The sequence below is a fragment of the Rutidosis leptorrhynchoides genome, chromosome 2 (assembly GCF_046630445.1).
Source record: "Rutidosis leptorrhynchoides isolate AG116_Rl617_1_P2 chromosome 2, CSIRO_AGI_Rlap_v1, whole genome shotgun sequence".
NCBI classification, from domain to species: domain Eukaryota; kingdom Viridiplantae; phylum Streptophyta; class Magnoliopsida; order Asterales; family Asteraceae; genus Rutidosis; species Rutidosis leptorrhynchoides.
Genome location: NC_092334.1, coordinates 8,854,848 through 8,872,693, shown reverse-complemented (window position 1 = coordinate 8,872,693; position 17,846 = coordinate 8,854,848). Strand labels below are relative to the sequence as shown.

At 35.4% G+C, this 17,846-nt stretch overlaps 1 protein-coding gene across 1 annotated transcript; it reads right to left on the bottom strand.

Annotated features, from left to right (window-relative positions):
• Positions 1–15,110: 15,110 nt before the first annotated feature.
• LOC139887581 (uncharacterized) lies at positions 15,111–16,024 on the bottom strand. Its single transcript, XM_071870656.1, has 2 exons — positions 15,199–16,024; positions 15,111–15,118 (listed from the first exon to the last, which is right to left on the bottom strand). The coding sequence occupies exons 1-2, from the start codon at positions 16,022–16,024 to the stop codon at positions 15,111–15,113; spliced, it is 834 nt and encodes a 277-aa protein (XP_071726757.1).
• Between the last annotated feature and the right edge of the window lie 1,822 nt (positions 16,025–17,846).

The window sequence follows — 17,846 nt, the reverse complement described above, 5'->3', positions numbered from 1 at the left end:
TCCAAGTCTTTAATGCAAAAACAACCGCGCCTAATTCCAAATCATGCGTCGTATAATTTTGTTCGTGAATCTTCAATTGTCTAGACGCATAAGCAATCACCTTCGTTCGTTGCATTAATACACAACCGAGACCTTGCTTTGATGCATCACAATAAATCACAAAATCATCATTCCCTTCAGGCAATGACAATATAGGTGCCGTAGTTAGCTTTTTCTTCAATAACTGAAACGCTTTCTCTTGTTCATCATTCCATTCAAATTTCTTCCCTTTATGCGTTAATGCAGTCAAGGGTTTTGCTATTCTGGAAAAGTCTTGGATGAACCTTCTGTAGTAACCAGCTAGTCCTAAAAACTGGCGTATGTGTTTCGGAGTTTTCGGGGTTTCCCACTTTTCAACAGTTTCTATCTTTGCCGGATCCACCTTAATACCTTCTTTGTTCACTATGTGACCGAGGAATTGAACTTCTTCCAACCAAAATGCACACTTTGAAAACTTAGCGTACAATTCTTCCTTTCTCAATACTTCTAACACCTTTCTCAAATGTTCACCTTGTTCTTGGTCATTCTTTGAGTAAATAAGTATGTCATCAATAAAAACAATGACAAACTTGTCAAGGTATGGTCCACACACTCGGTTCATAAGGTCCATGAACACAGCTGGTGCATTAGTTAAACCAAACGGCATGACCATAAACTCGTAATGACCGTAACGTGTTCTGAAAGCAGTCTTTGGAATATCATCTTCTTTCACCCGCATTTGATGATACCCGGAACGTAAGTCAATCTTTGAATAAACAGACGAGCCTTGTAGTTGATCAAATAAGTCGTTGATTCTCGGTAGTGGGTAGCGGTTCTTGATGGTAAGTTTGTTCAACTCTCTGTAGTTGATACACAACCTGAATGTACCATCTTTCTTCTTGACAAACAAAACAGGAGCTCCCCACGGTGATGTGCTTGGTCGAATGAAACCACGCTCTAAAAGTTCTTGTAATTGGCTTTGCAGTTCTTTCATCTCGCTGGGTGCGAGTCTGTAAGGAGCACGAGCTATTGGTGCAGCTCCTGGTACAAGATCTATTTGAAATTCAACGGATCGATGTGGGGGTAATCCCGGTAATTCTTTCGGAAATACATCGGGAAATTCTTTTGCAATGGGAACATCATTGATGCTCTTTTCTTCAGTTTGTACTTTCTCGACGTGTGCTAGAACAGCATAGCAACCTTTTCTTATTAGTTTTTGTGCCTTCAAATTACTAATAAGATGTAGCTTCGTGTTGCCCTTTTCTCCGTACACCATTAAGGGTTTTTCTTTTTCTCGTATAATGCGAATTGCATTTTTGTAACAAACGATCTCCGCTTTCACTTCTTTCAACCAGTCCATACCGATTATCACATCAAAACTCCCTAACTCTACTGGTATCAAATCAATCTTAAATGTTTCGCTAACCAGTTTAATTTCTCGATTCCGACATATATTATCTGCTGAAATTAATTTACCATTTGCTAATTCGAGTAAAAATTTACTATCCAAAGGCGTCAATGGACAACTTAATTTAGCACAAAAATCTCTACTCATATAGCTTCTATCCGCACCCGAATCAAATAAAACGTAAGCAGATTTATTGTCAATAAGAAACGTACCCGTAACAAGCTCCGGGTCTTCCTGTGCCTCTACCGCATTAATATTGAAAACTCTTCCACGGCCTTGTCCATTCGTGTTCTCCTGGTTCGGGCAATTTCTAATAATGTGGCCTGGTTTTCCACATTTATAACAAACTACATTGGCATTACTTGCTCCGACACTACTTGCTCCGCCATTACTCGTTCCGACACCATTTGTTCCTTTCGTTCTATTAACCCCTGGTCCGTAGACCTCACACTTCGCCGCGCTATGACCATTTCTTTTACACTTGTTGCAAAATTTGGTGCAGAACCCCGAGTGATTCTTTTCACACCTTTGGCATAGCTGCTTCTGATTGTTGTTGTTGTTGCGGTTATTATTGTTGTTGGGATGATTGTTGTAGTTGCTGTTGTTGTTGTTGTTGGGCCGTTTGTTGTAGTTGCGATTGATGTTGCGATTGTTGGGATAATTGTTGCGATTATTGTTGTAATTGCTGTTGTTGTTGTATTGGTGATTCTTATCACCGTTTTCCTCCCACTTTCTTTTGACTTGCTTCACATTGGCCTCTTCAGCAGTCTGTTCTTTAATTCTTTCTTCAATCTGGTTCACTAGTTTGTGAGCCATTCTACATGCCTGTTGTATGGAGGCGGGCTCGTGTGAACTTATATCTTCTTGGATTCTTTCCGGTAATCCTTTCACAAACGCGTCGATCTTCTCTTCCTCATCTTCGAATGCTCCCGGACACAATAGGCACAATTCTGTGAATCGTCTTTCGTACGTGGTAATATCAAATCCTTGGGTTCGTAACCCTCTAAGTTCTGTCTTGAGCTTATTGACCTCGGTTCTGGGACGGTACTTCTCGTTCATCAAGTGCTTGAATGCTGACCACGGTAGTGCGTACGCATCATCTTGTCCCACTTGCTCTAGATAGGTATTCCACCATGTTAACGCAGAACCTGTGAAGGTATGCGTAGCGTACTTCACTTTGTCCTCTTCAGTACACTTACTTATGGCAAACACCGATTCAACCTTCTCGGTCCACCGTTTCAATCCGATCGGTCCTTCGGTTCCATCAAATTCCAAAGGTTTGCAGGCAGTGAATTCTTTATAGGTGCATCCTACACGATTTCCTGTACTGCTAGATCCAAGGTTATTGTTGGTATGTAGCGCAGCCTGTACTGCGGCTATGTTTGAAGCTAGAAAAGTACGGAATTCCTCTTCATTCATATTCACGGTGTGTCGAGTAGTCGGTGTCATTTCCTTCAAAATAGTTAAATGGAACAAGTTAATCATACAGAATATTAAGAGTAGTTAATAGTATTTCGTAGCATAATATGAACTCATTTATAAAAGCTTTTTCTTCATATTAGCGTTTTATAAGTTTAAATTCGGGTAGTACCTACCCGTTAAGTTCATACTTAGTAGCTAATATACAATTCAACTACTACAATTCTATATGAAAAACTGATTGTAATAATATTTCGCGTTCAAACTTTTATACAATATTTTACAAACTTACAATACCGCTTATTTTACATAAAGCATGAAATATAGCACACAATAACTTTGATACAAGATAGTTGTGAAGACAATTCTAGCTAGTACACAAGTCGTTCGGCAAAGGCAATAAAGACACGTAATTCATACGTCCAGAAACAAGTCATGCATTCTGGTTTTACTAGGACTACTTCCCATCCTTGGTCTTGTGCAACATAACCGTTATGGCCGTTGATAAGACAGCGTGTTGTAACGTCATCAAAGGGACGAGGGTTACGTAATGTCCAACAGTCCCGTAATAATCTAAAAACCTCATTTCTTACCCCAATTACCGACTCCGTCACTTGTGGAAACGTTTTGTTTAATAGTTGTAGCCCGATGTTCTTGTTCTCACTTTGGTGAGAAGCGAACATTACTAATCCGTAAGCATAACATGCTTCTTTATGTTGCATGTTAGCCGCTTTTTCTAAATCACGAAGTCCAATATTCGGATATATTGAGTCAAAATAATTTCTTAACCCGTTGCGTAAAATAGCATTTGGGTTCCCCGCAATATATGCGTCAAAGTAAACACATCGTAACTTATGGGTTTCCCAATGTGATATCCCCCATCTTTCAAACGAAAGTCTCTTATAAACCAAGACATTCTTGGAACGTTCTTCGAATGTCTTACAAACTGATCTCGCCTTAAATAGTTGTGCCGAAGAATTCTGGCCGACTCTAGACAAGATTTCATCAATCATGTCTCCGGGTAGGTCTCTTAAAATATTGGGTTGTCTATCCATTTTGTGTTTTTAAACTGTAAAATAGACAAGAGTTAGTTTCATAAAAAAATACTTATTAATACAAGCAATTTTTACATATATCATAAAGCATAAGAACACTATATTACATATATTACACCACACGAATACAACTATCTTATTCCGACTCGCTCGTTTCTTCTTCTTCGGTTTTGGTTCGTTTTGCCAAGTTTCTAGGGATATATGATGTTCCCCTAATACGAGCCGTCGTTGTCCACATTGGTTTAGAAAAACCTGGTGGTTTAGAGGTTCCCGGGTCATTGTTACAACTTAAGGACTTCGGGGGTTGACGATACATATAAAGTTCATCGGGGTTGGAATTAGATTTCTCTATTTTTATGCCCTTTCCCTTATTATTTTCTTTTGCTTTTTTAAATTCAGTTGGGGTAATTTCTATAACATCATCGGAATTCTCGTCGGAATCCGATTCATCGGAGAATTGGTAATCCTCCCAATATTTTGCTTCCTTGGCGGAAACACCATTGACCATAATTAACTTTGGTCGGTTGGTTGAGGATTTTCTTTTACTTAACCGTTTTATTATTTCCCCCACCGGTTCTATTTCTTCATCCGGTTCCGATTCTTCTTCCGGTTCCGATTCTTCTTCCGGTTCCGACTCTTCTTCCGGTTCCTCTTCGGGAACTTGTGAATCAGTCCACAAATCATTCCAATTTACATTTGACTCTTCATTATTATTAGGTGAGTCAATGGGACTTGTTCTAGAGGTAGACATCTATCACATAATATCAAACACGTTAAGAGATTAATATATCACATAATATTCATATGTTAAAAATATATAGTTTCCAACAAAAATGTTAAGCAATCATTTTTAAAGAAAACACGGTCGAAGTCCAGACTCACTAATGCATCCTAACAAACTCGATAAGACACACTAATGCAAATTTTCTGGTTCTCTAAGACCAACGCTCGGATACCAACTGAAATGTCCCGTTCTTATTGATTAAAAACGTTCCATATTAATTGATTTCGTTGCGAGGTTTTGACCTCTATATGAGACGTTTTTCAAAGACTGCATTCATTTTTAAAACAAACCATAACCTTTATTTCATAAATAAAGGTTTAAAAAGCTTTACGTAGATTATCAAATAATGATAATCTAAAATATCCTGTTTACACACGACCATTACATAATGGTTTACAATACAATATGTTACATCGAAATCAGTTTCTTGAATGCAGTTTTTACACAATATCATACAAACATGGACTCCAAATCATGTCCTTATTTTAGTATGCAACAGCGGAAGCTCTTAATATTCACCTGAGAATAAACATGCTTTAAACGTCAACAAAAATGTTGGTGAGTTATAGGTTTAACCTATATATATCAAATCGTAACAATAGACCACAAGATTTCATATTTCAATACACATCCCATACATAGAGATAAAAATCATTCATATGGTGAACACCTGGTAACCGACAATAACAAGATGCATATATAAGAATATCCCCATCATTCCGGGACACCCTTCGGATATGATATAAATTTCGAAGTACTAAAGCATCCGGTACTTTGGATGGGGTTTGTTAGGCCCAATAGATCTATCTTTAGGATTCGCGTCAATTAGGGTGTCTGTTCCCTAATTCTTAGATTACCAGACTTAATAAAAAGGGGCATATTCGATTTCGATAATTCAACCATAGAATGTAGTTTCACGTACTTGTGTCTATTTTTTAAATCATTTATAAAACCTGCATGTATTCTCATCCCAAAAATATTAGATTTTAAAAGTGGGACTATAACTCACTTTCACAGATTTTTACTTCGTCGGGAAGTAAGACTTGGCCACTGGTTGATTCACGAACCTATAACAATATATACATATATATCAAAGTATGTTCAAAAATATATTTACAACACTTTTAATATATTTTGATGTTTTAAGTTTATTAAGTCAGCTGTCCTCGTTAGTAACCTACAACTAGTTGTCCACAGTTAGATGTACAGAAATAAATCGATAAATATTATCTTGAATCAATCCACGACCCAGTGTATACGTATCTCAGTATTGATCACAACTCAAACTATATATATTTTGGAATCAACCTCAACCCTGTATAGCTAACTCCAACATTCACATATAGAGTGTCTATGGTTGTTCCGAAATATATATAGATGTGTCGACATGATAGGTCGAAACATTGTATACGTGTCTATGGTATCTCAAGATTACATAATATACAATACAAGTTGATTAAGTTATGGTTGGAATAGATTTGTTACCAATTTTCACGTACCTAAAATGAGAAAAATTATCCAATCTTGTTTTACCCATAACTTCTTCATTTTAAATCCGTTTTGAGTGAATCAAATTGCTATGGTTTCATATTGAACTCTATTTTATGAATCTAAACAGAAAAGTATAGGTTTATAGTCGGAAAAATAAGTTACAAGTCGTTTTTGTAAAGGTAGTCATTTCAGTCGAAAGAACGACGTCTAGATGATCATTTTAGAAAACATACTTCCACTTTGAGTTTAACCATAATTTTTGGATATAGTTTCATGTTCATAATAAAAATCATTTTCTCAGAATAACAACTTTTAAATCAAAGTTTATCATAGTTTTTAATTAACTAACCCAAAACAGCCCGCGGTGTTACTACGACGGCGTAAATCCGGTTTTACGGTGTTTTTCGTGTTTCCAGGTTTTAAATCATTAAGTTAGCATATCATATAGATATAGAACATGTGTTTAGTTGATTTTAAAAGTCAAGTTAGAAGGATTAACTTTTGTTTGCGAACAAGTTTAGAATTAACTAAACTATGTTCTAGTGATTACAAGTTTAAACCTTCGAATAAGATAGCTTTATATGTATGAATCGAATGATGTTATGAACATCATTACTACCTTAAGTTCCTTGGATAAACCTACTGGAAAAGAGAAAAATGGACCTAGCTTCAATGGATCCTTGGATGGCTCGAAGTTCTTGAAGCAGAATCATGACACGAAAACAAGTTCAAGTAAGATCATCACTTGAAATAAGATTGTTATAGTTATAGAAATTGAACCAAAGTTTGAATATGATTATTACCTTGTATTAGAATGATAACCTACTGTAAGAAACAAAGATTTCTTGAGGTTGGATGATCACCTTACAAGATTGGAAGTGAGCTAGCAAACTTGAAAGTATTCTTGATTTTATGAAACTAGAACTTTTGGAATTTATGAAGAACACTTAGAACTTGAAGATAGAACTTGAGAGAGATCAATTAGATGAAGAAAATTGAAGAATGAAAGTGTTTGTAGGTGTTTTTGGTCGTTGGTGTATGGATTAGATATAAAGGATATGTAATTTTGTTTTCATGTAAATAAGTCATGAATGATTACTCATATTTTTGTAATTTTATGAGATATTTCATGCTAGTTGCCAAATGATGGTTCCCACATGTGTTAGGTGACTCACATGGGCTGCTAATATCTGATCATTGGAGTGTATATACCAATAGTACATACATCTAAAAGCTGTGTATTGTACGAGTACGAATACGGGTGCATACGAGTAGAATTGTTGATGAAACTGAACGAGGATGTAATTGTAAGCATTTTTGTTAAGTAGAAGTATTTTGATAAGTGTATTGAAGTCTTTCAAAAGTGTATAAATACATATTAAAACACTACATGTATATACATTTTAACTGAGTCGTTAAGTCATCGTTAGTCGTTACATGTAAGTGTTGTTTTGAAACCTTTAGGTTAACGATCTTGTTAAATGTTGTTAACCCAATGTTTATAATATCAAATGAGATTTTAAATTATTATATTATCATGATATTATCATGTATGAATATCTCTTAATATGATATATATACATTAAATGTCTTTACAACGATAATCGTTACATATATGTCTCGTTTAAAAATCATTAAGTTAGTAGTCTTGTTTTTACATATGTAGTTCATTGTTAATATACTTAATGATATGTTTACTTATCATAGTATCATGTTAACTATATATATATCCATATATATGTCATCATATAGTTTTTACAAGTTTTAACGTTCGTGAATCACCGGTCAACTTGGGTGGTCAATTGTCTATATGAAACATATTTCAATTAATCAAGTCTTAACAAGTTTGATTGCTTAACATGTTGGAAACATTTAATCATGTAAATATCAATCTCAATTAATATATATAAACATGGAAAAGTTCGGGTCACTACAGATAACTCCTTTAATCCTAGGATCTTCGTTTCTAGCTACTGCTCGTGCCACTATTAACTATGCTGATAATTCGTTAACTATTCGTTATGGTGCCATATTTGAATCTATTTCGTTAGTTCCAAGATCTAAAGTTCCCCGCTCTAATGTGAAAATGGTTAAAGTTGATAAAGAGGATGATGATGACTTTACCGTGGATAGAATAGTAACTGAATTTATAAAAGAGCAATATAAGCTTAGCACCGAAGTGAGAAAACATATCCATGAGTTAACTGTCTCATTTGAAATGTATTTTCGTAGGGGTCTTGACACCACATTGAATTTCTTGCAACAGATTAAAGCATTAAATGAGTATGAAAAGAATAAGTGTAAGGAAAATAAGCCTAAGGAGTAATTCCGTGAGAAGAATGAGTCACGCAACCGACTCTATAATCAAAACTACCTATCCCTATATATGTTTATTAGGACTATATTATTTTTAAGTGTTTTATTGTTATATTTGTTTAATTAATGTAAGAGCAATATAGCTCCTAAGTGTTTAAATGTTTAAGTGATGAAAAGTTACGAATAAAATATTATGTTTGTGTTATACTTTGCATTATTTAATATTCTGTCAAGTTATTTATATTCAATTCAAAAGAAGTCCGCAAAAGTGCTCTGCAATCATTCTATGATTCTAAAATCAAGTAACGTCACTCTTTTCCTTATTTTTAATTATGTCCTTTATTTATTATTATTATTATTATTTTTATAAATGCAATGAGGACATTGCATAATCTAAGTGTGGGGAGGGAAGTAATTAATCACTTGAAAGATTAAAAAGATACTATCAATTATCCCGAAAAAATTTAAAAAATGGGTATAATTTTAAATTTTTCAAAAGTATAAATTCTTAGTCAAACTTATGTCTTTTTACTAACTTAAATCTTAATCCTAATAATAGAACTACTCTCAATTTCGAGATCGGATTACTTGTTTAAGATAAGAAGTTATAAGCCAAAAATTGTGAAACGAGTGCAAACTTATAGCCACTACCATATGGCATACTAAGCATGGACCACTGAGGCAGCAAAAGAGTCCAAATAAGGGCCAATTTAGAAAAAATTATCAAGTGTGAAGCTAAAAGCCAAGCATAAAAGCAAAATAAATGAAAAGGAAAAAGATCCCAATGAAGGCCAACAAAAGAAAAGAGTTACAATGAGAACCATACACTTTTTAAATTATAGTAAGAAAACAAAAGAGTCCAATGATGACCAAACTATAAAAATTTGACTTAATAAACATTAGGACTACTTGTAATCTTTGGTCTGGTTCAGATTAGTTCTTGCGAATAATAAATACTAACTTCTTAATAAGATATATTTTTGACTTTGCAATTTTACTTTAATTTTAAACCCATTATATAATTTATAAGGTTTACTTGAGGACAAGTAAAGGTTTAAGTGTGGGAAATTTGATAACTCATAAATTATACAGTTTTTTAGTAACATTTTGAAAAGTTATCTTAGTATTTTAGAGTCATTTTAACCCCAAAACACGCTAAAATGGGTAAAAATGGGAAAAAAAGTATTTCTATTGATTGTATCAAAGTTATGTATCAAACAGGATCAAAAACACAGGAAATTGCAGAACGGCTACATGAAGCCGCCGACATGGGTTCTATGAAGCCGTCGGCTTGGAGTCACATATGTCAGAATGTTCCATAATCTTCGTAAAATTGAAAGAACTTGTTGATCAAGCAAAAGGCAAAGGAAGCCGCCGGCTTCATCCTGAAGCTGCCGGCCTAATTAACACGGTTTCTCAACTTGTTGACCAAGTTCAAGTAAAAAGGAAAACAAAATCAAAAAGATTTGGCGGATCTATGAAGCCGCAGGCCTTTGCTGAAGCCTCCGGCTTAAGTATGACGGCTAAAAGATTTTAGCTTGCAGATTAAGTCTAACTTGCAAAAGGAGTCACCGACTCAAGGCAAGCCGCCGACTTACCTCTGAAGCTTCCGGCTTGGCCACCATCCAAAAATGTTATAAATACGGGCCTCTGGTCTCACTTTTCATATGTATTAGTTTTTAAAATTCAATAATTCTGGTTAGGTCATTTTTTAAGGTTTTCTCTAGACCCTTAGGTTAGATTTATTCATTGTAATCAAGATTCAAGTTTTTAATTCAACTTATTTTACATCTACCTTCTTTTTAAGGTATGATCCTATCCTTATCTATTGTTTTACTTATTTTATTTACTGTATTCATTTCTGTTCGTCTCCAACTATGAACTAAACGTTCATAATGGTTACTTGGACGAAAACTGAACTTCATCTGGGAATCAGATGGAGCCGTCGGCCTTACCTCCCAAGCCGCCGGCTTGGTGGGAAGGAAGCCGCCGGCTTCGTGCTTCAGTACATATAGTTTCTGGTTCTTTTCCAGATCTGTATGTTCATGTTTCTGTGATGATTATTTAAACTATTTATGTCTGCCATGATTTAATAACTTGTTTGCCATGCTTAATGATCAAATATTATGAATCTAGGAATAACTAGTAATTGATTCTATGATCTTATATTCGATTCATATCACTTGTTTAGATCTAGTCCATCAAATATAGTGTTTGGATTGCATGAAAATTAGGTAAACATCATCGGTAGTTATATAACTAGTTGAACTTGAATCACACTTGTTTAAACTAAAATTGATCGTTTGTATTGATAGATAATTTTTGATACAAGCTAAATTGTTGTTATGTTTACAATGAGAAGCTAAGCTATTTATAAGATAGAAAAAGTAACAGCTAATTCCTTTATTGGAATGGAGTTTTGTTACTTTTGAGGGAATCTACTTTTGACTAAAAAAGAAATAGCCGTTAGCCTGAGCTGAAAACCTGTTCTGATCCTTTTATCTCAACACTCCCCCTCAAGTTGAATAGTGGGGTTTCCAATATTCAACTTGCTAAGAACTTCGCTGAAGAGTCTTCCGTTGACTGATTTGGTGAGGATGTCAGCTAGCTGATCTTCGGATCTGATTGATGGAAGAGAAATGATTTCATCATCTAATTTTTGTCTAATAAAATGTCGATCAACTTCCACATGTTTGGTTCGGTCATGTTGAATTGGATTTTCTGATATGGCAATGGCTGCTTCGTTATCACATAATATCTGAATGCTATCTTCTGGTGGAAATCCGATCTCTGTTAGTAGTTTTCGGGTCCACAATGCTTCTACAACTCCTTTGGCTATCCCTCTAAACTCTGATTATGCACTTGATAAAGAAACAACCTTTTGTTTCTTGCTTTTCCATGCAACTAAATTACCTCCGACTATTGTAAAGAATCCGGATATAGATCTTCTATCCCCTTTTTCTCCAGCCCAACTTGCATCTGTATATATTTGAGTTCTTAGATGCCCATTTTTCTTGAAAACAACTCCATGATCCGCTGTTTTCTTCAAATATCTGATGATTCTCATTACGGCTTCCATATGGTGAACCTGTGGTTGATGCATGAATTGACTCACAACTCCAACTGCATGTGTTATGTCAGGTCGAGTATGAGCAAGATAGATGAGTTTTCCCACCATCCTTTGGTATTGCCCTTTATCAACAAGATCAGCTTCATCTTCCATATATAGCTTCTGGTTTGGAATCATCGGAGTATCAGCTGGTTTGCAATCAATCATACCTGTTTCTGCAAGAAAATCAAGAACATACTTCTTTTGACAGATAAATATTCCCTGTTGGGATCGTAACACCTCAATCCCCAAAAAATATTTAAGTCTGCCCAAGTCTTTCATTTCAAATTCTTTAAATAAGTTTACTTTTAAGTTAGAAATTTCCTGTTTATCATTTCCTGTTATTATCATATCATCAACATAGATGATTAAACATGTAATCAAATTTCCTTTTCGTTTAAAGAAGAGAGTATGATCCGAGTTACTTTGTTTGAAATCGTATTTTTTCATAAATAAAGTAAATCTCCCAAACCAAGCCCGTGGGGATTGTTTTAACCCATATAAAGCCTTTTTAAGTCGACAAACTTCTCTGTTTTTGAAGTTGTCACTGAATCCCGGTGGTGCTTCCATATAGACTTCTTCCTTTAATTCGCCATGTAGAAAAGCATTCTTCACATCAAATTGGTGAAGTGGCCAATCTTCATTTGCAGCAACTGAGAAAAGAACCCTGATGGTATCAATCTTCGCAACTGGTGAGAAAGTCTCAGAATAATCTATTCCATATGTTTGAGTATATCCCTTGGCAACTAGCCGGACTTTGTATCTTTCAATGGTACCATCTGGTTTGTATTTTATTGTAAACACCCATCGATTCCCTACTGGTTTTTTTCCTTGAGGGATGACACATTTTTCCCATGTGTCACTTTTCTTGAGTGCTTCCATTTCTTCTTCCATGGCCTTCTTCCATTTTTCAGACTTCATGGCTTGATCAACACTTGTTGGGATTTCTTCATAATATAAAGCAGAGTTGAACTTTTGTGCTTCACTGGATAGGTTTCCTTGTGCTATATTAGCCATAGGATATCTTGATCTCTGAGCTTCCTTTTCCGGGGAATATCTCTTTGGTGGTACACCTCTATTGGCTCTTGGTGGTAAGACATATCCTCCTGTGGTTTCATTAGGGTTTGGGTCATTGTCGGTTGAGGAAAGTGTGGTATCGGCAGTTGGGTTGTGTAGATCCTCATGAATATGATGTTCATCGTTTGTGGAGGTTTCAGTGGTTTCCGAGGCTAGTGGTATAGTGTTTGGTAAGTTATGAGGTGGTGAATCGAGATTTGGTGGGTTTGGTGAATCGGGGTTTGACGTTGATGTTTGGATATTATCGAGATTTGGTGGTTGTATATCATCATGTCTAGGTACCCATTGTACCCAACTTAGAGTGTCGATTTCTTCTTTCTCCCTCTCACTCGTGAGTTGGGTATTATAAAAGTATTCGGTTTCAATAAAATCACAGTTTATTGTAGTAAAGACATGACGTCTCTTAAGGCTATAACATCTATATCCTTTTTTATTTATTCCATAGCCAACCATGACACATTTCTCCGCACACGGGTCTAGTTTGGAACGCTCATGTTTTGGGATGTGGACAAAGACCGAGCACCCAAATATACGAGGTTCAAGGCTAAAAGAGGTCGGAAGGGTATGAAATTGGGAAAGCACATCATTAGGGGTTTTTGTACCCAAAACTTTTGTAGGTAGATGGTTGATAAGATAGGTAGCGGAAGCAAGAGCTTCGGGCCAAAAACTTTTCGGAACTTTAGATTCAATTAATAAGGCTCTTGTCATTTCTAAGAGTAGCCGATTCTTTCGTTCGGCTACTCCATTTTGTTCGGGGGTATGCGCACAAGATGTTTGGTGAATAATCCCTTTATCTTCGCAAAAACGTTTCATTGAATTATTGACAAACTCACCTCCATTATCGGATCTCAAAATCTGGATGTTTTTGTTAAATTGTGTTTGCACCATTTTATAAAAGTGGGAAAATTTGTCAAACACTTCAGATTTGTGGGTTAAGAAATAAATCCATGTCATTCTTGTATGGTCATCAATAAAGAGAACAAAGTAACGAAATTTTTTTCCCCCATTAACAGGAGCTGGACCCCATACATCAGAGTGAATTAAGGCAAAAGGTACATCTTTTCTAGTATTACTAGATTTAAAGGTACTTCGGTGACTTTGAGCCAAAATACAAGTTTCACAATTTAAGATAACATTCGACGAAAATAAACTAGGAAATAAAGCATGTAAATATCCGGCTGACGGGTGACCCAACCTCCTATGCCATAACCAAGCTTCTCTCGTAGGCGTTCCGTGAGCAAGTGACACGGTACCTTGTTGAGAAACTTCGTCAACATAGTATAACCCCCCTTTTTCAGTGCCACGCCCAATCAACAGTCCCGTCCGGATGTCCTGCAAGATGCAGAAAGTCGGATACATTAGGACTTTACAGTTTAATTCCTTTGTAACATGACTTACCGATAACAGCTTATGAGATAAAGCTGGAATATATAGACAATTAGGTAGTTTAATCGTTGGTGATATTTCAATAGTACCACCACTTTTGACTTGAACAATTTCACCGTTAGCCGTTTGAATCTTATTTTTCCTAGGTTTTGTTTTAAAAATAATATCTTTTTCGTCAAAGGTCATAGTATCCGTTGCTCCACAGTCAAATATCCAAGACTCAGATTTGAAATTATTTGAAACAATATTCGCTTCGGAAGGGTCCTTTTCTATTTTAGACAAGACAGAGTATGTATTTTGACACGAAATAATAGGCTCGGGTTTGTTTGGCATATTAAATTTATTTACATTTTGAGGGTCAATTTTTGATTGTAAACAGGCTGGCCTACTTGTAGTATTTATAGAGTCATGTTTATTTTGGGCTGTTAATATTTTCCCACCATGTTTAAATTTTGGCCTGCTAACATTTCCCCATATACCCATAGTGGGCTTCCCCACTTGTTTCGGCCCATAATCATTTGTATTATGTTGATCGAATTGTTTAGTGTCCTCATGCATATCTGCCACATGTTCTCCTTTTTTATTAATTAAATCACACCTACTTTTGTGGTTGATTGGTTTATGTTTCCTCTTTTTTCCATTATGTTGACCGAATTTTTTATTGTTCCCATGCATATCTACCACATGTTCCCCTTTTTATTAATTAAACCACAACTAGTACTTTTGTGGTTGATTGGTTTATGTACATCTGTAGCTAGTTTGTTATACCTATGTGTATATGTAACTCGTTTATCATACCCACAAGTTTCCCTCCCTAGTTCATCATCCCCATATGACTTTTTCAATTCACAAACCCTAGATTTTATCTTCCCTATATCTGGAAAAAAAGAAATAAAGGGTTTGAGTTTTATACCCGTGGATTTTGAGGAGGAAGCAATACCACTGAAGCCTTGATCGGCGGCGGTGGTGGTGGTTTCATCGGCGGCTGCGGCTGTTGATGCTTTACCTTTGCTTGGCTTTGTCCACCATTCTGGATACTCCTTAATCTCAAAGCACTGCTCAATCGTATGCTTGGATTTTCCACACCTTGTACACTTTAACTTTGATTTATCGAGTTTGGGTGGATGACCGGTACGGTGAGGTTGAGCCGGTGGTTTTTTGCCGTCAATTGCAGCTAACCCAACTGCAATTCCATGACTGGTCGAAGAATCATTCGTGGCTAACTCTAAAATCTGCTGGTGTGCTGCTTCCTTTCTCACGGCAGCATATGCCTCTTCAACAGTTGGTAATGGGTTTAATCTCAACATTTCTCGTTTAATGGTATCATGTTTTCGATCTAAAGCATTTAAAAATTGGAACAATTTTTGTTCTGCTCGTATTTTGTTGTATTTTGAGATGTCGGATGGATGCTCTATGGGGTTTGGATCTCTTCTTTCGAGTTCCCCCCATACTCCTTGCATCTTTATCCACAACTCTTCTAAAGACATGTTAGATTGTTCCATTTTAATTGCTTTTACATATAAATCATAAGTTTGAAGTTTATCTTGACCACTACTGTAAGTGGTAATTAGGGCATCCCAAAGGGCCTTGGCTGTTGGAAAAGATGTCAAATCACTTGCGAGATTTGGCTCAATGTTTTGTATTAACCAGGAGAAAACAACGAGATCATCCTGTTCCCATTGACTATTGCTTGAGTCATCACTTTCAGGTGCGTTTGAACTCAGGTGGTTTAGGAGGTTTTTCGATTCACCTCCTATGGCCACTTTCATCATTCGTGACCAAAGTGCATAGTTTTGACTGTTAAGATTAATATTAATCTTCAAGCTACTAGTCAATTTGGGTCTAGGTTGAAAACTCATACCATTTTTGAAAAAGTTTTCCAATTGAATTTGAAAATCAGTTTTGTTGCCCGATGACTCACTTTGAGACTCAGAATGGAGATGACTACCGTCCTCGGACATGGCAGTAATCTCTTAGGTAGATGAGACTAAAAAACGTGTATAATGATCAGGGATCTATACCGTTAGCTCTGATACCATGTTTAAACTAAAATTGATCGTTTGTATTGATAGATAATTTTTGATACAAGCTAAATTGTTGTTATGTTTACAATGAGAAGCTAAGCTATTTATAAGATAGAAAAAGTAACAGCTAATTCCTTTATTGGAATGGAGTTTTGTTACTTTTGAGGGAATCTACTTTTGACTAAAAAAGAAATAGCCGTTAGCCTGAGCTGAAAACCTGTTCTGATCCTTTTATCTCAACAACACTTATATAATAGAATTCATTATTGTTAGGCTTAATCGAAGAACCTTTGTTTATGTGTGTTTAATTGTCAATTGCATGAGAATCTGATTAAGATTAACTTTCAGCTAGTAACTTGAGTTGATCTGATTAAGTTTATTAGCTTATATAATTTGTCAGTCTAATTAAATGTTGCCTTGGATCCACATCAGGTTTAGGTAATATTTATCATGTGATTATTTGAATGCTATGAATGAAGACATTAGCTATGAACATCACTTAGTTAATGTATGCTTTAGGTCCTACCTTATGAATGATATGCAACATTTAGTTTAACCTTTTAGGGATAATGATTGGTCTATGATTGTTATCTTGCTATTTGTTAATATAGGTTATGAAATAATTAATACAATTCCCTCATGATTCACATGTCCTTGTAATCACTTCTCTTTTATAATTGTTTATTTTAAGTCTTTATTTCTTGTTTTATATTTTGTTATTTTATTTATATTAGATCATCTCTTTCCTAAGAGAATTAGATCATCTATTTCCTAAGAGATAAGAATCTATCCATAAAAGACATAAAAATATATCTTTAATTCTTTAATAAGAATTAAACTATTTTTATAAAACAACTTATAACGCATCTACGCTCTCTTGGGACGATAACCTTAAATACTATCTCTGATCGGGTTTTGTTGCTCATTAGGGTGTTAAAAGTGTATTTAATAGAGGTTTTATAAATTTAAAAATTTGAAAGGAAAATTAAGCACTACACACTTTTGCACATCACATACCTATATAAGACTTCACAATCCACGGGTGTTCCTTAATTATAGATCAGTTATTAAAATAACTTATACAAATATCAGAGTTATACTTTTGTGTCAAACATAACAACAAAATCATGCTTCTCTCAACCCACTAGCATGCATTACCTAAACCTGCAAGGGAGAAAATGTGGTAGATTAACGCACCACTAATTGAATAGAATATCCAAACAAATGTCACTGTAAGCATCAATCACAGCTTAATGCACTAGTCACTAATCTTAACACAATAAGACGACCGACGGCTTGACCGAGCCTTCAAATACTAGCTAATAGGGCTACAAATTATCGATAGACTTTGCTATTGAATCGCTAGAATAGTCCTCTTGATGTGACACATGCGTCATTCGAACTATTCTACTACACAAAAATACTTGGACCCAACACACTTCAGCCAAGACAACACCATGACGGTTAACATTGGGTGCACGTAGTCACATATATCACTTACACAAATCACAGTTTACACTACACAGTTATATTAGCATATCATTGGTCACTACACTTGTAACAATATAATCATTTCATAAAAATTGTCCCACTCACCCGATAGCACAAGAACTCAGAGATCTAAATTTACTGAGCCTCCGCCTTTGCCTTTATCACCTGAGAATATCACCCGATTAGTACACTTTTCCGAATAGTATTCAATTAACATAACAGTTAAATACAGCAACATAACACTATCATTCGCTTGATCGACCTCTCA